Source organism: Tachypleus tridentatus, chromosome 6, assembly GCF_004210375.1.
Source record: "Tachypleus tridentatus isolate NWPU-2018 chromosome 6, ASM421037v1, whole genome shotgun sequence".
Taxonomy (NCBI): domain Eukaryota; kingdom Metazoa; phylum Arthropoda; class Merostomata; order Xiphosura; family Limulidae; genus Tachypleus; species Tachypleus tridentatus.
The window spans coordinates 4,384,263-4,411,167 of NC_134830.1; the positions used below are offsets into that span (position 1 = coordinate 4,384,263).

At 30.7% G+C, this 26,905-nt stretch overlaps 2 protein-coding genes across 2 annotated transcripts in view; both read right to left on the bottom strand.

The window, feature by feature from the left end:
* LOC143254590 (uncharacterized) lies at positions 1-11,868 on the bottom strand. Its single transcript, XM_076509743.1, has 2 exons — positions 11,108-11,868; positions 1-298 (listed from the first exon to the last, which is right to left on the bottom strand). The coding sequence occupies exons 1-2, from the start codon at positions 11,866-11,868 to the stop codon at positions 1-3; spliced, it is 1,059 nt and encodes a 352-aa protein (XP_076365858.1).
* The window catches only part of LOC143254592 (uncharacterized), a 24,159-nt gene continuing 9,118 nt past the window's right edge, over positions 11,865-26,905 (bottom strand). Inside the window, exons 3-4 of the mRNA XM_076509745.1 lie at positions 20,053-20,255; positions 11,865-12,576 (exon numbers count right to left, since the gene is read on the bottom strand). Of these exons, the coding sequence (XP_076365860.1) occupies positions 11,865-12,576; positions 20,053-20,255 (915 nt within the window). The remainder of the gene's footprint in view (positions 12,577-20,052; positions 20,256-26,905) is intronic.

The following is a 26,905-nucleotide window of genomic DNA, read 5'->3' on the forward strand; positions in this document are numbered from 1 at the left end:
CTATCCATGTTTTTTCTTGTTTCTTTTGATTTCATCCCTTGTTTCTTTTCTTTCTTTTAAATTTTTATCGGAGGAGTGAGACACGGGAGCTTCTGATGTACTATTTACTTCACCCTTCGGCTTATGTTTTGTACATTGTTCTTTATCGTCATTATGGCTCCAAGAATTGATATTGAGAGAACTCTGGTGGCTGAAATATGAACTAACTGAACAATTATTTTGGCTATCGCAGTATCCTGGTGATTTGGGAGTTGGAGTGCAATTCCACATAATATCCACTTCCTTTTTTCTCCGTTTTCTGGAAATGCAAAAATATGAAGATAGTGACAGAAATAAATATATACGTTATATTATTTAAAAGGTTTGGGTTCTAATTCATGTTACTAGAGTTCATTGCACTATTAAGTTTAGGATTTTACTACATGTAGAATTGAAGAAGAATGGTTTCCTGATTCCAAATTTCAGGAATTTGATGGAAGTAAGCATGATCTGGGTTCTAAAGATTGGACTAAAGAGTTGGGAGGTGATCCTGAACAGATGTGGAAAGCATTTAGGGGAAGATTTATATGCATACAGAACATAAATATTCCCTACAGAATAAAAACAGGCAAAAAAGAGGAATACACTAGTATGGTTTAGTAAATGTGTAAGAAATCATATAAGGGATAAACATATTCAATAAGTTTAAACTAACTGAAAATAATAAGGGTTATAGGAGATCAAAGTAGGTGGTTAAACTTGAAGTTAACAGGGCAAGACTGTAGATGAAAGAGGATTAGCTGGGAGAGTTAAACAAAAAATAATTCTTTATGTATATGATGGGTAGACAAAATGTTAGGGTGGGGAATGAGGTTCTTGAAAATGATAATGGTCTTGTAAGAGTTTGAAATGGTAAACTTCTTAAATTACATCTTTTGTTCAGTGTTTTACAAATAAAGACATAAGTATTATGCCTCAGCCAGAGCACTTAATGTATGGGGAAAATACTGATGTACAATACATTAAGTTTTGAAACTGTAAGAGAAATGTTGGAAAATCTAAACATTGATAAATTCCCTGGACAGACAACTTATAAGTTTTAAATAAACTTAAAGAATTTATTTGTGAATCTATAGCTAATAGTTTTATAGGTCATCATGTAGTGGAAGACCTATATACTGAAGTTGTTCAATGTTAGTCCAATATCTAAACATTGTCCAAGTAACTATAGTCCAGTTAGTTTTACATCAGTAGTTGGAAAGTGTGATTAAAGATGTATTGCAGTCACTTAAAGCAGTTTGATGTACTGTCAAAGAACCAGCATGGTTTTAGTCACTTAAAGCAGTTTGATGTACTGTCAAAGAACCAGCATGGTTTTAGTCACTTAAAGCAGTTTGATGTACTGTCAAAGAACCAGCATGGTTTTAGTCACTTAAAGCAGTTTGATGTACTGTCAAAGAACCAGCATGGTTTCATTAACAAATATCTGTCAGAGAACCAGCATGGTTTCATTAACAAATATCTGTCAGAGAACCAGCATGGTTTCATTAACAAATATCTGTCAAAGAACCAGCATGGTTTCATTAACAAATATCTGTCAGAGAACCAGCATGGTTTCATTAACAAATATCTGTCAGAGAACCAGCATGGTTTCATTAACAAATATCTGTCAGAGAACCAGCATGGTTTCATTAACAAATATCTGTCAGAGAACCAGCATGGTTTCATTAACAAATATGATATTTTTTGAGGATGTTACTGCAAGAATCGATGAAGGAAATCTTGTGGATTTGGTCTATTTTAATTTACAGATAAGATATCTAACTTGTTACAGAAATTAATTTGTGGATCTGATTGAAAAGTTATTAAATTAAATAGAAAACTGGCTGGAGAGTAGAAAGCAGTAATAAATGGAGTTGGATCTGACTGGATCAATAGTAACAAGTGGTGTACCTCAAGGTTCTATGCAGGGTCCTCTGCTGTTTGTAATTTATAATAATGATAATGGCTCTGGAATGACTAACAATATTTTGAAGTTTATAAATGACAGTAAGATTTTTGGATTGTATCAGAAATGTTGCAGGCTTACATGGAGGTTTTAGATCATTTGATGGAGTGGACCAATACGTGGCAGATGAAGTTTAACTATCCAAAATGTACGGTGATGGATGTAGGTTTTGGATATAGGCAATAGATGTATGTTTTCACAAACCAAATTATTGTTATGGTTTAAATGTAAATACATTAAGTACTGTGGTTGAAAAAAAATATGCTAATGTTTCACATGTATTGTAGCTAGCAGTAGGTCTAATAGGGTTTTGGGAAGCATCTGAAGAAATACTAAATAGAAGGCAAAGGATATTTTCATTTCATTGTTTAGGTCACTTGTAAAATGTAGAATATTGTGTATCGTTTTGGGCTCCATCCCTCAAGAATGACATTGAATTATTGAAGAAGGTTCAGAGAAGAGCCACCAGGATGACACTTGAGATGATGTTTTATGAGAAGTGACTAAATCTCTAAGTTTGTTTTCTCTGGAGAAGAGTTAGAGGTGATTTTATTGAGTTGTTTAAAATTATTAAGGTACAGATAGACTGAAACACATGTGTTTATCAGTGACATTTTGACAGCACAGGAGTTGTCTGCAGTCTAGACAGTATTACTTTTCAAACAGGGTGACTGGAATGAGTTGCCTTCAAGGACAGTGGAGGCAGAAAGGTTGACCGAGTTCAAGGAAAGATTGGATGAATACACAATTAGTAAAGGGTGGTTAGAGTTTGGATGAATACACAATTAGTAAAGGGTGGTTATAGTTTGGATGAATACACAATTAGTAAGGGGTGGTTAGAGTTTGGATGAATACACAATTAGTAAAGGGTGGTTACAGTTTGGATGAATACACAATTAGTAAAGGGTGGTTACAGTTTGGATGAATACACAATTAGTAAGGGGTGGCTACAGTTTGAATGAATACATAAGTAGTAAGGGGTGATTACAGTTGAGATCTGAAAACGACATGTTTTTTGTCTCTTTAAAAGTTTATGAATTTTTGTGAACTGTTAGGAGGTGATTTTTGGAATTTTCATTTGAGTTGATGAAAACTATTGAACTTTTCTAAAAATAAAGCCAATACATTTAAAACTGAATGGACAATAATACTGTGATGCTGCTGTTAAAATTAGTCTAGTAAAAATATATACTTTTATATCAGGAAGATGCAACAGCTCTGTTGAAGAACAGGGAATATGGTTATTCAAAAATCTGACATTGCAAAAATATTTGATACAACATTCTGTATTACTCTGAAACATACTTCCAAATTAATATACAACATTCTGTATTACTCTGAAACATACTTCCAAATTAATATACAACATTCTGTATTACTCTGAAACATACTTCCAAATTAATATACAACATTCTGTATTACTCTGAAACATACTTCCAAATTAATATACAACATTTTGTATTACTCTGAAACATACTTCCAAATTAATATACAACATTCTGTATTACTCTGAAACATACTTCCAAATTAATATACAACATTTTGTATTACTCTGAAACATACTTCCAAATTAATATACAACATTTTGTATTACTCTGAAACATACTTCCAAATTAATATACAACATTCTGTATTACTCTGAAACATCCAAATTAATAATAATATTGAGAATATTGTTTATATTATATAATAACACAACTATTCAGTTCACTGCACACACATTTTTCTATTTTTTTTGTGTTTATAGAAGGTGCTCAAACAGAATTCAATACTGTGTCCACCATCTACAAAGTGGCTATTTATTTGGAAACACTATTTTTACACTTAAGTTTTTAACATGATTTTATTTAGTTAATAAAGTAAGTTAAGTGTTAATAGAGTAATTTATATGTTAATACTTTATGTAATTTATAGTCTCTGCTTGATGAATACTGTGCTATATGTAAATATTCACATCATCAAAGTACTTGCAAGCGTAATGTTAGAATAACCCAGTAGGTAGCGAATATTTGGTCACATACTTATGTGTGTTACACCATTTTTACAATATATTAACAGTGCTCGATCTCTCCTTGAAGAGCATTTGTTGTTTTTAAATTACATATAGGTTTGTAAACACTTGACAACACCAAGAATAATATATCATGACCACCAACATATGTTTGTTTGTTCTTAGCACCATGGCTACCATTGAGTTACTGTGGAGAGGAGATATAGGCATATGAAATGAGTATTACAGTTAAAGATCCTTCTATCTAACTTTAGAGAAATATATGGTCTAGAGAGATAGATATTATAGATCTAAAATTTCAGTTAAAGATACTAGATTTCAGCTTTGAAACAAGAAAAGGAAATATAGCAATTTGTCATTCATATATCTACAAGCTGAGGTGTCCATCCTTTGTCTGGGGGATATGAACTTTAAAAATCATATGGGTGGAAGCTATGAAAATAACACAAAAATCCTAACTTTCACACAATTTATATAAAACATAATTCAATGTGTATACTTAAACATTGGTATACTTTGTGTGATGGTCAGAGTGACTTTGTATGAAGTGGTAGTGGCCAAAGTAGTGGCAGTGGGGGTGCTTTCTTCTACCTGCTTTCAACACACAGTTCCTGATGCCCTTTCACAGTGTCTTACGTGATTAATTAAACTATGTTTATTGGCTACAGAAATGTCTAACAGGTCAAAGTTAGAAGGTCACAGATAGAGGTATGGAATGAGTATAACTCGAGGAACAACTTTTCATATCAACATTAGGGTGGCTGTTGGGTACAATAAACTTCAGTTAACTTTAACTAGTACTGAAATAATGTTAGCCATTATTTTCACTGTATTTCTCTATAGAAAGTGCCAGATATATAGCACATTTATGTGGCTTCCTCCCACACTGTATGTATGTTGTTTTATAGAATTTTAAAGGTTTTGTTTATTTTTAAGTGTAAGGCAATTTCTATTAATGTAGTTAATGTCAACTGAAGTCAAATATAACAAATAATCAATAACAGCAAGAAGGGGTGAAGAGTGTTAGCCCCCAGTAACATGCCCCTTCTTTCAAACTATCGCCCAACAAAGTTTACTTGTTATAGATCCAGCGATCTAGTAATAGTTAGATAACGGACAAACAGACATACACACAGATTTTCATATTCTACTATATAATCTTGATTATGAAGTATATACGTTTTATTTTAACCATAGACAAACAATCACACAGGAATTTCTTACTACACATGAAATGGTCCTTGTCAATTTAAACACCTAAAGCTTACTTAAACCATAGAGTTACTTTGACAAATCGATTTAATGTAATGCTTCCATCGCCACGATCTGTAGCCTAAAGTTAATATCTAATTAATTAACTAACTTCCTTACTTCCAATTTTAATGTGATATAATAGTATTAGCTTGTGAAGATTATAAGAAATGGACTCTGAAAATTATATTTTCCTACTCAATATTTCTTCTCTTCAGTGGAGTATTTAACAATAACAAAAATGCTTGATTGGATAATATAATCTGTTGTTTGACGTGGACGATGTTTCATGCTAGCGTGTAAAGACATTTTTATCATTTACTTTTATAAGGAAATAACAACTGTAAGTCAACTTTCAGTACTTGTACCCCAACTAGAACTGGAATAGTTGCGTAAGAGACAAACGTCATAGTATTACGTAACATATAAGGATGTTTCACAACGAAACAAACACATCAAATATTGCTTATTTGATTCTACAATGTCTACGACATGTGTTACTAAATCAAAGAGCTTTAATAAATAACAATTTTGTCTCATTATCTTCCCATTTTGGTGTCTCCTGTTTAGTTTACTGCCAGTTAAATCAAGTGTGGAGGAATGTTTCACGATATATTTCTAGCGAAAATTTCCCTAAACATAACTTTCAAGTTATCGGTTATAGACATAAGACAGCTGTTCACAAAATGCGGAAATTCAAAACCACTCTAAAAGTACCAAATGTTAACATCAAATAAACAAATCAATAATCATTAACAAATGTTAGTATTAAATACACAAATCAATAATCATTAACAAATGTTAATATTATACAAACAAATCAATAATCATTAAGAAATGTTAGTAATAAATAAACAAATCAATAATCATTAAGAAATGTTAATATTATATAAACAAATCAATGATCATTAACAAATGTTAGTATTAAATACACAAATCAATAATCATTAACAAATGTTAGTATTAAATACACAAATCAATAATCATTAACAAATGTTAGTATTAAATAAACAAATCAATAATCATTAACAAATGTTAGTATTAAATACACAAATCAATAATCATTAACAAATGTTAATATTATACAAACAAATCAATAATCATTAACAAATGTTAATATTATACAAACAAATCAATAATTATTAACAAATGTTAGTAATAAATAAACAAATCAATAATCATTAACAAATGTTAATAATAAATAAACAAATCAATAATCATTAACAAATGTTAGTAATAAATAAACAAATCAATAATCATAAACAAATGTTAATATTATATAAACAAATCAATAATCATTAACAAATGTTAGTAATAAATAAACAAATCAATAATCATTAACAAATGTTAGTATTAAATAAACAAATCAATAATTATTAGCAAATGTTAGTATTAAATAAACAAATCAATAATCATTAACAAATGTTAATATTAAATAAACAAATCAATAATCATAAACAAATGTTAGTCTTAAATACACAAATCAATAATCATTAACAAATGTTAGTATTAAATAAACAAATCAATAATCATTAACAAATGTTAGTATTAAATAAACAAATCAATAATCAATAACAAATGTTAGTATTAAATAAACAAATCAATAATCAATAACAAATGTTAGTATTAAATAAACAAATCAATAATCAGTAACAAATGTTAGTATTAAATAAACAAATCAATAATCATTAACAAATGTTACTATTAAATAAACAAATCAATAATCATTAACAAATGTTAGTATTAAATAAACGAATCAATAATCATTAACAAATGTTAGTATTAAATAAACAAATCAATAATCAGTAACAAATGTTAGTATGAAATAAACAAATCAATAATCAATAACAAATGTTAGTATTAAATAAACAAATCAATAATCAGTAACAAATGTTAGTATTAAATAAACAAATCAATAATCATTAACAAATGTTAGTATTATATAAACAAATCAATAATCAGTAACAAATGTTAGTATTAAATAAACAAATCAATAATCATTAACAAATGTTAGTATTATATAAACAAATCAATAATCATTAACAAATGTTAGTATTAAATAAACAAATCAATAATCATTAACAAATGTTAGTATTAAATAAACAAATCAAGAATCATTAACAAATGTTAGTATCAAATACACAAATCAAGAATCATTAACAAATGTTAGTATTATATAAACAAATCAATAATCATTAACAAATTTTAGTATTAAATGAACAAATCAATAATCATTAACAAATGTTAGTATTAAATAAACAAATCAATAATCATTAACAAATGTTAGTATTCAGCCATGAGGGTGTTATAATGTCACGATCAATCCCCCTGTTCGTTGGTAAAAGTTGCCCAAGAGTTGGCGGTGAGTGGTGATGACTAGCTGCCTTCCATCTCGTCTTACACTGCTAAATTAGGAACGGCTGGCGCAGATAGCCCTAGCGTAACTTTACGTGAACTTCAAAAAACAAACAAACTAAAACCGTGATAAAGCTTTAATATGTTATTATCATGAATATCTACTAAATCATATCTGCACACGCCATTTGTTCACATCCCTTGAAAAGAGTGCGTGCGCATGCGCATTTGGATAGAAAGATGGGCGCGCATTTTCAGGACAGGGAAAAACTGAGTTTTATTACAAAAGATGATTGATGCGTATCTTGTAACGACAATTATGAATATGACGTAGTTTCTTTAATCTTTTAAAAATTAATATTTTCTGTTGATTAACTTGAAGTCTTGGTTCTGTAACACCAGGGGCACAGAGACACTGGAGTCGTTCCAGCTTCTGAAACCAGAGCATGTGTGTGTTTTTCTTATAGTAAAGCCATAACGAGCTATCTGCTGAGTCCTCCGAGGGGAATCGAACCCCTGAGTTTAGCGTTGTAAATCCGTAGCCTTACTGCTGTGCTAGCGGCGGACTCAAACCAGAGCAATGTCTAACACTTCAAAACTTAAAACGACACTTCCCCTGTTAAACAGCCTCAAACCTAGATTCCATTATGGTTACTTTCTATCTCACACCTAGATGCAATAACGGTTACTTTCTATCTCAAACGTAGATTCAATAACGGTTACTTTCTATCTCAAACGTAGATTGAATAACGGTTACTTTCTATCTCAAACCTACATTCCATAACGGTACTTTCTGTCTCCAACAATCTCAGGCCTTGGTTCTATAACAGAGGGAACGTGTAATTATTACTAAAAATGAAACCTGAAAGCTACTAATGTGTACGTATAATAAAACTTGTATAATTTAAAACAATAACCACAGTGCACATGATTAAGTCTTGACAAAAGATAAACATCATCACCAGTAAGACCTCATTATCACTTTATACGACTTCATTTCACAAAGAGAAGCAGGGTTGATGGACTAGGCTTACTGACATTTTTAAGCATTATAATTGTTTTACATTATAATAGTTTTCCCCGAAATGTCTAGACGTGGAGACTAGATCGAGAATTCGGCGGTGGGTACTGATGACTAGCCGTGTTCCGTCTAATATATTAGTTTAAAATTATGGCCCGCATCACCGAAATAGTCTTCGTGTAGCTTTGAATCTCAAAAACGTTATAACGAAGCAGCGTCTTTTGTTTGTTTTACCTTTTAATCAAAGTAAGAAACCATTTTTTGTTCCTTAGAAAAATGATATGATGAGAAGTGTAAGACCTCACTCATAATTTGTTAATAAGTGTTTGACCTCACTCACAATTTGTTAATAAGTGTAAGACCTCACTCATAATTTGTTAATAAGTGTAAGATCTCACTCATAATTTGTTAATAAGTGTTTGACCTCACTCACAATTTGTTAATAAGTGTAAGACCTCACTCACAATTTGTTAATAAGTGTAAGACCTCACTCATAATTTGTTAATAAGTGTAAGACCTCACTCACAATTTGTTAATAAGTGTAAGACCTCACTCACAATTTGTTAATAAGTGTAAGACCTCACTCACAATTTGTTAATAAGTGTAGGACCTCACTCACAATTTGTTAAGAAGTGTAAGACCTCACTCACAATTTGTTAAGAAGTGTTTGACCTCACTCACAATTTGTTGACAAGTGTAGGACGTCACTCACAATTTGTTAATTTTCCTTCTTCCTATTCATGTTTTCTAGGTGACTCAAACCTAATTACCGTCTAGACCAATCAAATCGTTTTATGCGTTTCAGTTCTTTCTTTGTTTTTCTCAGAAGAAATTTGAAAACGGAAATTACTGATAGATATAAATTCAGCTTAACATCATCTGTTTTGTGTTAGTGGTAAGTCGTTTTAGAGTTCGACAACATGCTCATCATAGTCACCATCACCTACCGCCAACTCTTTCACCATGACATCACGTGAAAAGGTCATTACTGAAAATCCCTAGTCTGTGACACTGTCAAATCGCGTTTTGAAGTGAACATGTGACATAACGTTCCATTTTTTTAAATTTTTCACCTTTTCTCGTATTTCGTAAAAGTATTAAAGTATCGGCGCTAATGATTCATCGGTTAATAAAGTTACAGTAAATATCACATGATCAAAATAGGAATTAATGAATAAGAAATAAATATATCCTAACATGAGGCCTATTATTATTAAATACAATATTTGAAATAATTTTAATTGTGTGTTTTATCTTGACAAGCTCAATCTATATTAGTGAAAGGGTGTTCACAATGTTCGTTACTTTCAGGGGTACATAATGTACAATTTTAATTGTGTGTCTTGACAAGCTCAATCTATATTAGTGAAAGGGTGTTCACAATGTTCGTTACTTTCAGGGGTACATAATGTACAATTTTAATTGTGTGTTTTATCTTGACAAGCTCAATCTATATTAGTGAAAGGGTGTTCACAATGTTCGTTACTTTCAGGGGTACATAATGTACAATTTTAATTGTGTGCTTTATCTTGACAAGCTCAATCTATATTAGTGAAAGGATGTTCACAATGTTCGTTACTTTCACGTGTACATAATGTACAATTTTTTTGTAAAAAAGGTTTTTCTTTCTCAAAGATGTATTACTGTAAATTAGTTTAAATGTGGAGATCAAAATCAATGAGTTTGTATTTATAACATATTATGTCCTTTTGATATAGTTTCAAAAAGGTAATAAGCTTCTCTATACCTCAATCTTTATTTCACCAATGTTTCTTACTCTTATTTTGGTGAAATTTGTGGACGACCCCTAAAGTCACGCTGGTTTTGGCGGTTTACTGACATTCCGACTAGGTGGAGCTTATACATGACTTCTGACAGTCAATCACTTACGATTTTGACTCCATTTTCAGGAATGGACAAACAATTCTGGTTCCAGCTTTTCTTAAGTGGAACAGGAATGGGGTGGGAGGTGGCAAAAAGGCACATGATTGGTCAAAATCTCACAGTAGATTAATGGACAGAATTACTTAATAAATCGGTTATGATATTAGAAGGTATTTTTACAGTTGAATTTTGGATCTTCTATAATAATATTAACCATGTTCAACTTGTGATTCGGCGCTACAGTTGAACATTTCTGGATGAAATGTTTTCTACAAGTTTTCTGAAATAGAAACTTCGAATGTACCAGTGTAATTATACTGAAGAACCTAATCTCTTAACGAAATAAATACCTAAAGATCTTGACTTTTGACAGACTAACGTATAATAAACTTACCAAAACAAGTTTTTATTGACAGAATAAAATATTTAGTTGATAAAATGATTTCAAATTGATGCGAGGTGTTCGTCAACCATAAGTAACATGAATTAGGGACGTATCAGCTAAATTATCGTGGATAGTAAAACAACAGCAGAAATGAAGTTTAAAACGATAGAAATTGAGAAAGCAAGAAGATGAAATACATATAGACATACTTACCCAGTAGCACCAGACCCTGCAGGAGACAACACCATCCGCCTTTCTCCTCTGTTCTCTTCAGCTTTTCGTTTACATGGTAGTTGCCTCAAACTGTTTGTTATCTTTCTCTTCACTGATGATAAAGTGTCGCAAGTTGGATTTAAAGAGTCATTACTCCTGTTGGAGTCCTGTTTGATTTCTTTTAAATGGATCCTTGGAGAATCCCTGACAGAATCCTGTTGGATAAACTTACCTGGAGGATGAGCAGGAACTCTGGTAATAAGAGCTAAGCCTATACTAACAAATATACAAGGTTTAGCATTTTCTTTTACCTCATTACAAGCTTCAAACGTATCTTTAATACACAGAAGTTTGGGTGAATCCATTTTAACAGTCGTCTTATTATCAAATTCCACAAGACTAGATGTTGTTTCATCAGACCTTCTTCGTGTTATACTGTTTGAGCAAATGTTACTACAAGATAAGTCCCCTTTGGCAACTGTATTGATAACACTGGTTACATGAGGAAAACATGGAGGCTTCACTGGGCGATTGGTTTCTCTAATCTTTTGAGGCTGTTTCTTGGATATACTTACAGACTTAGATGATGATGTGTTCTTTGCTGAGAATAAATCAGATTTTCCTTTTAAAGTATTATTTTCTTTCCTTTTGGATGAAAAACTCATTTGAAATGTGTGCAACCCCTTTCTCTCCAAGATTGATGTATCAGACACAAGTTCTTTAGGTTTAGTTTTTGAGCCACTCTTTTTTGACAACATCATTTTTTACACTGTGTTTCTTCACTGTTGGGCTTTACTTCTAAATTACTAGTTTTATTTTTACCCTTGTAACGTTTACACTCTGTTTCTTCATTATCAGAAAAACATAATACACTTTGATAATAACTGTTATATTTCTTTGAAGTTTCTTTGTTTTCCGCAGGTTTTTTGTCTCCATGTCCTTTTCTGACTTCTTCATTTGATTTTGGTGAGGTTGAACATTTAATATTACAGGAAATTGTGCTGTTTTCTAAAGTGTAACATGGTTGGATACAATTAGTCCCTAATGGTCCACAATCAGCCCTGGGGACAAATGATCTGGACACCTCAGGACAAGAATAAAAACTGGTACTAAATTCATCATGGACTATTTGTGGAGCTTCTATTTCTGGACCTTCTTCAAGTCTTGTGGCATCACAGTTCTCTTCTATGTCTAATTTTACATTCACCTGTTGCTGTTTAGGAACATCGTTGTCTATTAGCCTGTCTTTATCATTATTACCTGACCATTGAAACCTTTGACCTAAGCTCATTTCATTTTGTCCAGAAACTTTCAGATGTATTTCAGTAATTTGTTCTACATCCGATGAACCATACTTTGGATTAAACTGCTCTTCTTGTGCAGGAGAAGAAACATGGGAGAGCAGAACTTGAATCTCACGATTCATGGGTAGGTTTCCAGCATCAAAGTCAAGAAATTGAGGGCTTGGACTAAAATTGTGGACAGAATAAATGAAAACAAAAATAAATCAACATTTATCTCTATGTACTAAAAATATAATTAATACTGAGTTAAATGATTTGACAATATAATTAATTAACAAATGATTGCATTTCTTGTTATTTCTAATAAAAGTAAAACCGATTAAACAATAAAAATTGATGCTGTTATTTGTCTTCATCACAGACGTTTAGGAATATGACTTGACAAAATACATATAGTGAGTTGTAGGCTTTGAGAATATTAGAAAATACATAATAAAGTTTTAATATCAGTAAAACCTTAGTGGAACAAGTATCAATGTCATGAGGACCTGTTAAAAATACATAGTAAAGTTTTAATATCAGTAAAACCTTAGTGGTATAAGTATCAATGTCATGAAGACCTGTTAGAAAATACATATAAAGTTTTAATATCAGTAAAACTTTAGTGGAACAAGTATCAATGTCATGAGGACCTGTTAAAAATACATAGTAAAGTTTTAATATCAGTAAAACCTTAGTGGAACAAGTATCAATGTCATGAGGACCTGTTAAAAATACATAGTAAAGTTTTAATATCAGTAAAACTTTAGTGGAACAAGTATCAATGTCATGAGAACCTGTTAGAAAATACATATAAAGTTTTAATATCAGTAAAACCTTAGTGGAACAAGTATCAATGTCATGAGGACCTGTTAGAAAATACACAATAATGTTTTAATATCAGAAAAACCTTAGTGGAATAAGTATCAATGTCATGAGGACCTGTTAGAAAATACATAAGAAAGTTTTAATATCAGTAAAACCTTAGTGGAATAAGTATCAACGTCATGAGGACCTGTTAAAAATACGTAATAAAATTTAAATATCAGTAAAACCTTAGTGGAATAAGTATCAATGTCATAAGGACCTGTTAGAAAATACATATAAAGTTTTAATATCAGTAAAACCTTAGTGGAATAAGTATCAATGTCATGAACACCTGTTAGAAAATACATAATAATGTTTTAATATCAGTAAAACCTTAGTGAAATAAGTATCAACGTCATGAGGACCTGTTAGAAAATACACAATAAAGTTTTATTATCAGAAAAACCTTAGTGGAATAAGTATCAACGTCATGAGGACATGTTAAAAATACGTAAAAAAGTTTTAATATCAGAAAAACTGTAGTGGAATAAGTATCAACGTCATGAGGACCTGTTAGAAAATACATAATAAAATTTTAATACCAGTAAAACCTTAGTGGAACAAGTATCAATGTCATGAGGACCTGTTAAAAATACATAGTAAAGTTTTAATATCAGTAAAACCTTAGTGGTATAAGTATCAATGTCATGAAGACCTGTTAGAAAATACATATAAAGTTTTAATATCAGTAAAACTTTAGTGGAACAAGTATCAATGTCATGAGGACCTGTTAAAAATACATAGTAAAGTTTTAATATCAGTAAAACCTTAGTGGAACAAGTATCAATGTCATGAGGACCTGTTAAAAATACATAGTAAAGTTTTAATATCAGTAAAACTTTAGTGGAACAAGTATCAATGTCATGAGGACCTGTTAGAAAATACATATAAAGTTTTAATATCAGTAAAACCTTAGTGGAACAAGTATCAATGTCATGAGGACCTGTTAGAAAATACACAATAAAGTTTTAATATCAGAAAAACCTTAGTGGAATAAGTATCAATGTCATGAGGACCTGTTAGAAAATACATAAGAAAGTTTTAATATCAGTAAAACCTTAGTGGAATAAGTATCAACGTCATGAGGACCTGTTAAAAATACGTAATAAAATTTAAATATCAGTAAAACCTTAGTGGAATAAGTATCAATGTCATAAGGACCTGTTAGAAAATACATATAAAGTTTTAATATCAGTAAAACCTTAGTGGAATAAGTATCAATGTCATGAACACCTGTTAGAAAATACATAATAATGTTTTAATATCAGTAAAACCTTAGTGAAATAAGTATCAACGTCATGAGGACCTGTTAGAAAATACACAATAAAGTTTTATTATCAGAAAAACCTTAGTGGAATAAGTATCAACGTCATGAGGACATGTTAAAAATACGTAAAAAAGTTTTAATATCAGAAAAACTGTAGTGGAATAAGTATCAATGTCATGAGGACCTGTTAAAAATACATAATAAAGTTTTAATATCAGTAAAACCTTAGTGGAATAAGTATCAACGTCATGAGGACCTGTTAAAATACATAATAAAGTTTAAATATCAGTAAAACCTTAGTGGAATAAGTATCAATGTCATAAGGACCTGTTAGAAAATACATATAAAGTGTTAATATCAGTAAAACCTTAGTGGAATAAGTATCAACATCATGAGGACCTGTTAAAAATATACAATAAATTTTAATATCAGTAAAACCTTAGTGGAATAAGTATCAACGTCATGAGGACCTGTTAGAAAATACATAATAAAATTTTAATACCAGTAAAACCTCAGTAGAATAAGTATCAACGTCATGAGAACCTGTTAGAAAATACATAATAAAGTTTTAATATCAGTAAAACCTTAGTAGAATAAGTATCAATGTCATAAGGACCTGTTAAAAATACATCGTAAAGTTTTAATATCAGTAAAGCCTCAGTGTAATATGTATCAACGTCATGAGGACCTGTTAAAAATACATAGTAAAGTTCTAATATCAGTAAAACCTTAGTGGAATAAGTATCAATGTCATGAGAACCTGTTAAAAATACATAGTAAAGTTTTAATATCAGTAAAACCTTAGTGGAACAAGTATCAATGTCATGAGGACCTGTTAAAAATACATAGTAAAGTTTTAATATCAGAAAACCTTAGTGGAACAAGTATCAATGTCATGAGGACCTGTTAAAAATACATAGTAAAGTTTTAATATCAGTAAAACTTTAGTGGAACAAGTATCAATGTCATGAGGACCTGTTAGAAAATACATATGAAGTTTTAATATCAGTAAAACCTTAGTGGAACAAGTATCAATGTCATGAGGACCTGTTAGAAAATACACAATAAAGTTTTAATATCAGAAAAACCTTAGTGGAATAAGTATCAATGTCATGAGGACCTGTTAGAAAATACATAAGAAAGTTTTAATATCAGTAAAACCTTAGTGGAATAAGTATCAACGTCATGAGGACCTGTTAAAATACGTAATAAAATTTAAATATCAGTAAAACCTTAGTGGAATAAGTATCAATGTCATAAGGACCTGTTAGAAAATACATATAAAGTTTTAATATCAGTAAAACCTTAGTGGAATAAGTATCAATGTCATGAACACCTGTTAGAAAATACATAATAATGTTTTAATATCAGTAAAACCTTAGTGAAATAAGTATCAACGTCATGAGGACCTGTTAGAAAATACACAATAAAGTTTTATTATCAGAAAAACCTTAGTGGAATAAGTATCAACGTCATGAGGACATGTTAAAAATACGTAAAAAAGTTTTAATATCAGAAAAACTGTAGTGGAATAAGTATCAATGTCATGAGGACCTGTTAAAAATACATAATAAAGTTTTAATATCAGTAAAACCTTAGTGGAATAAGTATCAACGTCATGAGGACCTGTTAAAAATACGTAATAAAGTTTAAATATCAGTAAAACCTTAGTGGAATAAGTATCAATGTCATAAGGACCTGTTAGAAAATACATATAAAGTTTTAATATCAGTAAAACCTTAGTGGAATAAGTATCAATGTCATGAACACCTGTTAGAAAATACATAATAATGTTTTAATATCAGTAAAACCTTAGTGAAATAAGTATCAATGTCATGAGGACCTGTTAGAAAATACACAATAAAGTTTTATTATCAGAAAAACCTTAGTGGAATAAGTATCAACATCATGAGGACCTGTTAAAAATATACAATAAATTTTAATATCAGTAAAACCTTAGTGGAATAAGTATCAACGTCATGAGGACCTGTTAGAAAATACATAATAAAATTTTAATACCAGTAAAACCTTAGTGGAACAAGTATCAATGTCATGAGGACCTGTTAAAAATACATAGTAAAGTTTTAATATCAGTAAAACCTTAGTGGTATAAGTATCAATGTCATGAAGACCTGTTAGAAAATACATATAAAGTTTTAATATCAGTAAAACTTTAGTGGAACAAGTATCAATGTCATGAGGACCTGTTAAAAATACATAGTAAAGTTTTAATATCAGTAAAACCTTAGTGGAACAAGTATCAATGTCATGAGGACCTGTTAAAAATACATAGTAAAGTTTTAATATCAGTAAAACTTTAGTGGAACAAGTATCAATGTCATGAGGACCTGTTAGAAAATACATATAAAGTTTTAATATCAGTAAAACCTTAGTGGAACAAGTATCAATGTCATGAGGACCTGTTAGAAAATACACAATAAAGTTTTAATATCAGAAAAACCTTAGTGGAATAAGTATCAATGTCATGAGGACCTGTTAGAAAATACATAAGAAAGTTTTAATATCAGTAAAACCTTAGTGGAATAAGTATCAACGTCATGAGGACCTGTTAAAAATACGTAATAAAATTTAAATATCAGTAAAACCTTAGTGGAATAAGTATCAATGTCATAAGGACCTGTTAGAAAATACATAATAAAGTTTTAATATCAGTAAAACCTTAGTGGAATAAGTATCAATGTCATAAGGACCTGTTAGAAAATACATATAAAGTTTTAATATCAGTAAAACCTTAGTGGAATAAGTATCAATGTCATGAACACCTGTTAGAAAATACATAATAATGTTTTAATATCAGTAAAACCTTAGTGAAATAAGTATCAACGTCATGAGGACCTGTTAGAAAATACACAATAAAGTTTTATTATCAGAAAAACCTTAGTGGAATAAGTATCAACATCATGAGGACCTGTTAAAAATATACAATAAATTTTAATATCAGTAAAACCTTAGTGGAATAAGTATCAACGTCATGAGGACCTGTTAGAAAATACATAATAAAATTTTAATACCAGTAAAACCTCAGTAGAATAAGTATCAACGTCATGAGAACCTGTTAGAAAATACATAATAAAGTTTTAATATCAGTAAAACCTTAGTAGAATAAGTATCAATGCCATGAGGACCTGTTAGAAAATACATAATAAAGTTTTAATATCAGTAAAACCTCAGTAGAATAAGTATCAATGTCATGAGGACCTGTTAGAAAATACATAATAAAGTTTTAATATCAGTAAAACCTTAGTGGAATAAGTATCAACGTCCTGAGGACCTGTTAAAAATACGTAATAAAGTTTATTATCAGTAAAACCTTAGTGGAATAAGTATCAACGTCATGAGGACCTGTAAGAAAATACATAATAAAATTTTAATACCAGTAAAACCTCAGTAGAACAAGTATCAACGTCATGAGAACCTGTTAGAAAATACATAATAAAGTTTTAATATCAGTAAAACCTTAGTAGAATAAGTATCAATGTCATAAGGACCTGTTAAAAATACATCGTAAAGTTTTAATATCAGTAAAGCCTCAGTGTAATATGTATCAACGTCATGAGGACCTGTTAAAAATACATAGTAAAGTTCTAATATCAGTAAAACCTTAGTGGAATAAGTATCAATGTCATGAGAACCTGTTAAAAATACATAGTAAAGTTTTAATATCAGTAAAACCTTAGTGGAACAAGTATCAATGTCATGAGGACCTGTTAAAAATACACAGTAAAGTTTTAATATCGGTAAAACTTTAGTGGAACAAGTATCAATGTCATGAGGACCTGTTAGAAAATACACAATAAAGTTTTAATAGCAGTAAAACCTTAGTGGAATAAGTATCAATGTCATGAGGACCTGTTAGAAAATACATAATAAAGTTTTAATATCAGTAAAACCTCAGTAGAATAAGTATCAATGTCATGAGGACCTGTTAGAAAATACATAATAAAGTTTTAATATCAGTAAAACCTTAGTGGAATAAGTATCAACGTCCTGAGGACCTGTTAAAAATACGTAATAAAGTTTATTATCAGTGAAACCTTAGTGGAATAAGTATCAACGTCATGAGGACCTGTTAAAAATACATAGTAAAGTTTTAATATCAGTAAAGCCTGAGTGGAATACGTATCAACGTCATGAGGACCTGTTAAAAATACATAATAAAGTTTTAATATCAGTAAAACCTCAGTAGAATAAGTATCAACGTCATGAGAACCTGTTAGAAAATACATAATAAAGTTTTAATATCAGTAAAACCTTAGTAGAATAAGTATCAATGTCATGAGGACCTGATAAAAATACATCGTAAAGTTTTAATATCAGTAAAGCCTGAGTGGAATATGTATCAACGTCATGAGGACCTGTTAAAAATACATAATAAAGTTCTAATATCAGTAAAACCTTAATGGAATAAGTATCAATGTCATGAGGACCTGTAAGAAGATATATAATAAAGTTTTAATATCAGCACCTAGTATTGTTATAAAATGTGAAACAAAACTAAATACACACAGATACAGATGTTCTACTTATGAGTAGCACGTAGTATTGGTATAAAATGTGAAACAAAACTAAACACACACAGATACAGATGTTCTACTTATGAGTAGCACCTAGTATTGTTATAAAATGTGAAACAAAACTAAACACACACAGATACAGATGTTCTACTTATGAGTAGCACCTAGTATTGGTATAAAATGTGAAACAAAACTAAACACACACAGATACAGATGTTCTACTTATGAGTAGCACCTAGTATTGTTATAAAATGTGAAACAAAACTAAACACACACAGATACAGATGTTCTACTTATGAGAAGCACCTAGTATTGGTATAAAAGACATTTTCCTTTCCTAAATTTCCAGACTAGTTGGGTATTTAAAAACACAAGATACTTAAATTTATCTTCCATAGACTGGTTTAACTTGATGAGTGTACACTGATGAAGGAACCATGTTAACTATCCACCAATTTTAAAATTCTATACAGACCCTATTAATATTACTCCATTTTATAAACTCTCTATAAGCAGTCTCTCTTACTTGTATGTCACAATGATGCATTTCTCTTCATAATATAATAATGCGTTACGTTTTGCAGTTTTCCTCTAATCTCGATTAATATATGAATGGTAAGGCCTGGATTTAAATTTTGTTTAAATTTATTTTAGTTTTTGTTTAGTTAAGAGGATAAGATAGTCGAGATGGATCAATAGGTCCCTTCTTGTCCCTAAATATCATGTTTTGTTCATGTAATAATGTTTTTCCTGGCACTAATATACATATTTATATTTGTTACTTTAATAGTTAAGGCTATTAATCTTGACATCATAATGATTGAGCAACAAATTATATAATTAATCAGAGGTTTGGATTTGTTGTTTTTAACACAGTCCTTCCTTATGGTTTTACCTTCATTAAAATGTAATTATTTTCACTAATATATATGTATAAAATCTACTATCTAAACAGCTCACTGGTCAAATTTAAGTGTAACTCAAAGATCTAACCTCTGTAAATAATCCTTAATATCAGTACTGGAGTACTTTCCAAGAATCCAGTTCACTGAATCTTCATCAGCCAGGTCCATGTGGCTGTTGTTAAACACAGTCTGTTTCTCAGGTTGTGTGACAGTTGTACTAAGATTTCTTAGTGGTGGAGGAACATTTTTTTTTTCCATGAAGTTTGCTAGACCCCAGCCTTGTGTGCTATGCTATATTAATATAAAGTTAAGTATTTTAAATCAAAACATTTGCATAAAATTAACAGTCACAGAATTTTTGTAAATTTGAAAGTATAGCTACTTGAAAGAAAAAGAAAACATATTCTTTTCCTGTCATTCTAGTTAGACGTTTGTACCACCAGGGTGTTTACAAGTTTACTTTTGTACCACCAGGGTGTTTACAAGTTTCAAGTGGTAATGAAATGTTAAAAACATGCTATTTTTATTTCTTATTGTGTATCTAAGCATAAACAAAGCACTGGAAAATTGTTTGTGTTTAATTTTGGCAGCAAGAAAGTTAACAAAGAACTATGTTTTATCACAAAACAAAACAGGTTAAAATATTTTGAACAGTATTTGTGGTATGTGCTTACATCAATATTAACAATAGATCACAAAATAAAATTTATCTAATCTGACTGATTACATTGAAGCAACTGTTTAAAATGTTCACATTAATGTGCAATGAAGTCACATGATATGTAATGTTGACAGTCACTTGATATGTAAAGCTGACAGTTCTTACTTTTACTCTTGTTCTTCAGCAAAGGGAATCTATAACTGATATTCAGTTCTATAAAACTGTGAAAACAACAAATAAACAAACACTGCAACATTTTAGTACAAAGGATATGACAATGTATCATGATAACGACCAACATTCAGCACAATGTGTGTTAGTTTATTTCTAATATTACTTAACCCTACAGTTACTGGTAACCCTAATAACTTTTCAAATACATTTTTCTAAATTTATTATCTGCCTACTTTTAAGCAGGTCCTTGAAATGTTTTAACAGGACCCCTAGTGGCATTAATCATATAAAGAAATTTAAACTAGAACAGTCATTACTACAATTTATTCTACTAATTGTTGCTTGGATCTCATATGTATTTAAAATTGCTATTTTCACCATATTTTCTGTTCAGTTCTTAATAAAAAAAAAGTGTTATTACAACCAAGCTGTTGATTGTTTTCCATATCTAATCGTGAGATGGTAAGACTAGGGAACACAAATCTATATTTTGGTAGAGAAGAATCCATCTTTGACTAAGACAGCTTTTTGTTAAAAGGATGAGTAGCTTTTTGAACAGATGATTCTCAGGTGTAATAGATGCAGTTAACTTAAGGGAATTTAAGAGAAATAATGAATTATTATTACATTATACCTGAAGAAACACTGCATTCTGATATACAGGTTTAATCTTTCATTGACATTTGAACATAACATCTTGAGTCAGCTATATTTATTTATTATTATTACATTATACCTGAAGAAACACTGCATTCTGATATACAGGTTTAATCTTTCATTGACATTTGAACATAACATCTTGAGTCAGCTATATTTATTTATTATTATTACATTATACCTGAAGAAACACTGCATTCTGATATACAGGTTTAATCTTTCATTGACATTTGAACATAACATCTTGAGTCAGCTATATTTATTTATTATTATTACATTATACCTGAAGAAACACTGCATTCTGATATACAGGTTTAATCTTTCATTGACATTTGAACATAACATCTTGAGTCAGCCATATTTATTTATTATTATTACATTATACCTGAAGAAACACTGCATTCTGATATACAGGTTTAATCTTTTGTTAACATTTGAACATAACATTTTGAGTCAGCCATATTTATTTATGATTGTGAAGGTAATTTCAACAGATGTTTTCCTAAAACTTTCTGAATAATTAACCAATACCAGAAACACCAAATGTACTAGTCTAGTGATTATATAAAAAGTACAGATAAACTTGTTTGCATACAAATCATTGAAAAGTCACAAGAGTGGATCCTAAACAAGAAAGACCTGTCAGAGGTTTTTCTAAAACCATAAATTAATGTTTTATTTCATTACATTTCAAGTCCTTCAGTGGCACAGCAGCACATCTGGGGGTCACAACACTAGAAACAAGGTTCCTAAACTGATGGTGTGGTAAGTAGAGCACAGATGGACTATTGTGAAGTGTTCTATAGTTAGATTGTACATTCAATAAGTTTACCTAATGTATGTGTCACAATAATCATCATAAATATGGTAAAAACAAGTTGTTTTATATTAATAACTTATATAAATACTATTAAATATTTATTAAATAAGTAATTGTGGTTTAAGAGATATAATCAATTTTATTAGTTAAATACCACAAGATACATGAAAAAAACAACTAATTTAGAATTGTGTACAAAATATTTATAACTGATTCTGTGACACGTTTTGTATGGAAAACGTTTACCAAGACATCAAACAAACAACACTAAGAAACAACAGACCAAAGTTAATAGAACCTGGTAAGTTACAACAAACAGAAGTTCATTCTCAACCAACTAAAACGTCATTTATTTTATAACATTTTTGTCTAAATTCATGCAATAAGCTCTACAAATTCAAAAAACAACACAAATGTGTACTTCCTCATCCAAACAATATAAAGATATGGAAAACCAACTGTTGTTACAGCATTTCTAATTATGCTTTAAAGTATTCAGGGGTTACTGATGAGCAGAAAGCATTTTCAATAAAGATGACAAACAAACTCAGATAAATGTATTTTTTATTGTACCCAAATCTTAGGTTTACACCTATTTCAAGGATATTTGACTGTATTTTATTTAAAATTTAAATGAGTACTTTGATTCAAAATAGTGCAGTATAAATTACATAAAGCAACATAATAATACCTACTGTAAGAATATTTATTTACACAACATGTCCCTTGCTGGCATGTTGGTAAGATCAAGGACCTAATAGGCTAAAATACAAGTGTCATGGAAGGACTAACAAAGACTACGTTTCACAACTTAAATAACTAAATTCATACAATCAACACCTCCTGTAAGTGGTCATATGTTGTCAACACTGCTAGTGACTGGCCTAATATTGTCAATACCACTTGACATGTCTCAGAAATGGAAGCTAATGCTGACCATAACCAACATTACTGACATCTTTCAAAAGTGGGAGCTCATACTGACCATTACCAACATGTCTCAGAAGCAGGAGCTAATACGACCATTATTAAAATTACTGGATCTCACAAGCAGGAGCTAATACGACGATTAGTAAAAATTACTGGATCTCAGAAGCGCAAGCTAATACGATCATTACCAACAAGTCTCAGAAGAGAGAGCTAATATGATTATTACTAAATTACTGAATCTCAGAAAAGAAAGCTAACACTGACCATTACTAACAAGTCAGAAGTATAAGATACAATGCTCATTAATGACAAGTGTCAGAAGTGTAAGATTACAGCAGTCATTAATGACAAGTGTCAGAAGTGTAAGATTACAGCGATCATTAATGACAAGTGTCAGAAGTGTAAGATTACAGCGATCATTAATGACAAGTGTCAGAAGTGTAAGATTACAGCGATCATTAATGACAAGTGTCAGAAGTGTAAGATTACAGCAGTCATTAATGACAAGTGTAAGATTACAGCGATCATTAATGACAAGTGTCAGAAGTGTAAGATTACAGCGATCATTAATGACAAGTGTCAGAAGTGTAAGATTACAGCAATCATTAATGACAAGTGGCAGAAGTGTAAGATTACAGCAATCATTAATGACAAGTGTCAGAAGTGTAAGATTACAGCGATCATTAATGACAAGTGTCAGAAGTGTAAGATTACAGCAGTCATTAATGACAAGTGTCAGAAGTGTAAGATTACAGCAATCATTAATGACAAGTGTCAGAAGTGTAAGGTTACAGCACTCATTGATGACAAGTGGCAGAATTGTAAGGTTACAGTGATCGATCATTAATGACAAGTGTCAGAAGTGTAAGATTACAGCAATCATTAATGACAAGTGTCAGAAGTGTAAGATTACAGCAGTCATTAATGACAAGTGTCAGAAGTGTAAGATTACAGCCATGATTAATGACTAGTGTCAGAAGTGTAAGATTACAGCCATCATTAATGACTAGTGTCAGAAGTGTAAGATTACAGCGATCGATCATTAATGACAAGTGTCAGAAGTGTAAGATTACAGCGATCATTAATGACGAGTGTCAGAAGTATAAGATTACAGCAATCATTAATGACAAGTATCAGAAGTGTAAGATTACAGCAATCATTAATGACAAGTGTCAGAAGTGTAAGATTACAGCAATCATTAATGACAAGTGTCAGAAGTGTAACATTACAGCTCTCATTAATGACAAGTGTCAGAAGTGTAAGATTACAGCAGTCATTAATGACAAGTGTCAGAACTGTAAGATTACAGCGATCGATCATTAATGACAAGTGTCAGAAGTGTAAGATTACAGCGATCGATCATTAATGACAAGTGTCATAAGAGTAAGATTACAGCAATCATTAATGACAAATATCAGAAGTGTAAGATTACAGCAATCATTAATGACAAGTGTCAGAAGTGTAAAATTACAGCGATCGATCATTAGTGACAAGTGTCAGAAGTGTAAGATTACAGCAATCATTAATGACAAGTGTCAGAAGTGTAAGATTACAGCAATCATTAATGACAAGTGTCAGAAGTGTAAGATTACAGCAATCATTAATGACAAGTGTCAGAAGTGTAAGATTACAGCAATCATTAATGACAAGTGTCAGAAGTGTAAGATTACAGCAATCATTAATGACAAGTGTCAGAAGTGTAAGATTACAGCAATCATTAATGACAAGTGTCAGAAGTGTAAGATTACAGCGATCATTAATGACAAGTGTCAGAAGTGTAAGATTACAGCGATCATTAATGACAAGTGTCAGAAGTGTAAGATTACAGCAGTCATTAATGACAAGTGTAAGATTACAGCGATCATTAATGACAAGTGTCAGAAGTGTAAGATTACAGCGATCATTAATGACAAGTGTCAGAAGTGTAAGATTACAGCAATCATTAATGACAAGTGGCAGAAGTGTAAGATTACAGCAATCATTAATGACAAGTGTCAGAAGTGTAAGATTACAGCGATCATTAATGACAAGTGTCAGAAGTGTAAGATTACAGCAGTCATTAATGACAAGTGTCAGAAGTGTAAGATTACAGCAATCATTAATGACAAGTGTCAGAAGTGTAAGGTTACAGCACTCATTGATGACAAGTGGCAGAATTGTAAGGTTACAGTGATCGATCATTAATGACAAGTGTCAGAAGTGTAAGATTACAACAATCATTAATGACAAGTGTCAGAAGTGTAAGATTACAGCAGTCATTAATGACAAGTGTCAGAAGTGTAAGATTACAGCCATGATTAATGACTAGTGTCAGAAGTGTAAGATTACAGCCATCATTAATGACTAGTGTCAGAAGTGTAAGATTACAGCGATCGATCATTAATGACAAGTGTCAGAAGTGTAAGATTACAGCGATCATTAATGACGAGTGTCAGAAGTATAAGATTACAGCAATCATTAATGACAAGTATCAGAAGTGTAAGATTACAGCAATCATTAATGACAAGTGTCAGAAGTGTAAGATTACAGCAATCATTAATGACAAGTGTCAGAAGTGTAACATTACAGCTCTCATTAATGACAAGTGTCAGAAGTGTAACATTACAGCAGTCATTAATGACAAGTGTCAGAACTGTAAGATTACAGCGATCGATCATTAATGACAAGTGTCAGAAGTGTAAGATTACAGCGATCGATCATTAATGACAAGTGTCATAAGAGTAAGATTACAGCAATCATTAATGACAAATATCAGAAGTGTAAGATTACAGCAATCATTAATGACAAGTGTCAGAAGTGTAAAATTACAGCGATCGATCATTAGTGACAAGTGTCAGAAGTGTAAGATTACAGCAATCATTAATGACAAGTGTCAGAAGTGTAAGATTACAGCAATCATTAATGACAAGTGTCAGAAGTGTAAGATTACAGCAATCATTAATGACAAGTGTCAGAAGTGTAAGATTACAGCAATCATTAATGACAAGTGTCAGAAGTGTAAGATTACAGCAGTCATTAATGACAAGTGTCAGAAGTGTAAGATTACAGCAATCATTAATGACAAGTGTCAGAAGTGTAAGGTTACAGCAATCATTAATGACAAGTGTCAGATGTGTAAGATTAAAGCGATCATTAGTGACAAGTGTCAGAAATGTAAGATTACAGCAATTATTAATGACAAGTGTCAGATGTGTAAGATTAAAGCGATCATTAATGACAAGTGTCAGAAGTGTAAGATTACAGCAGTCATTAATGACAAGTGTCAGAAGTGTAAGATTACAGCGATCGATCATTAATGACAAGTGTCAGAAGTGTAAGATTACAGCAATCATTAATGACAAATATCAGAAGTGTAAGATTACAGCAATCATTAATGACAAGTGTCAGAAGTGTAAGATTACAGCGATCGATCATTAGTGACAAGTGTCAGAAGTGTAAGATTACAGCAATTATTAATGACAAGTGTCAGATGTGTAAGATTAAAGCGATCATTAATGACAAGTGTCAGAAATGTAAGATTACAGCAGTCAATAATGACAAGTGTCAGAAGTGTAAGATTACAGCGATCATTAATAACAAGTGTCAGAAATGTAAGATTACAGCGATCGATCATTAATGACAAGTGTCAGAAGTGTAAGATTACAGCGATCGATCATTAATGACAAGTGTCATAAGAGTAAGATTACAGCAATCATTAAT

Bases quoted from the DNA above. Each gene is read 5' to 3' on its own strand.
- LOC143254590 (XM_076509743.1), bottom strand. From the start codon at position 11,868: ATGATGTTGTCAAAAAAGAGTGGCTCAAAAACTAAACCTAAAGAACTT. The intron at 299-11,107 runs GTAAGTATGTCT...TTGCATTTCCAG, and splicing joins GCAGGGTCTGGTGCTACTGG to AAAACGGAGAAAAAAGGAAG.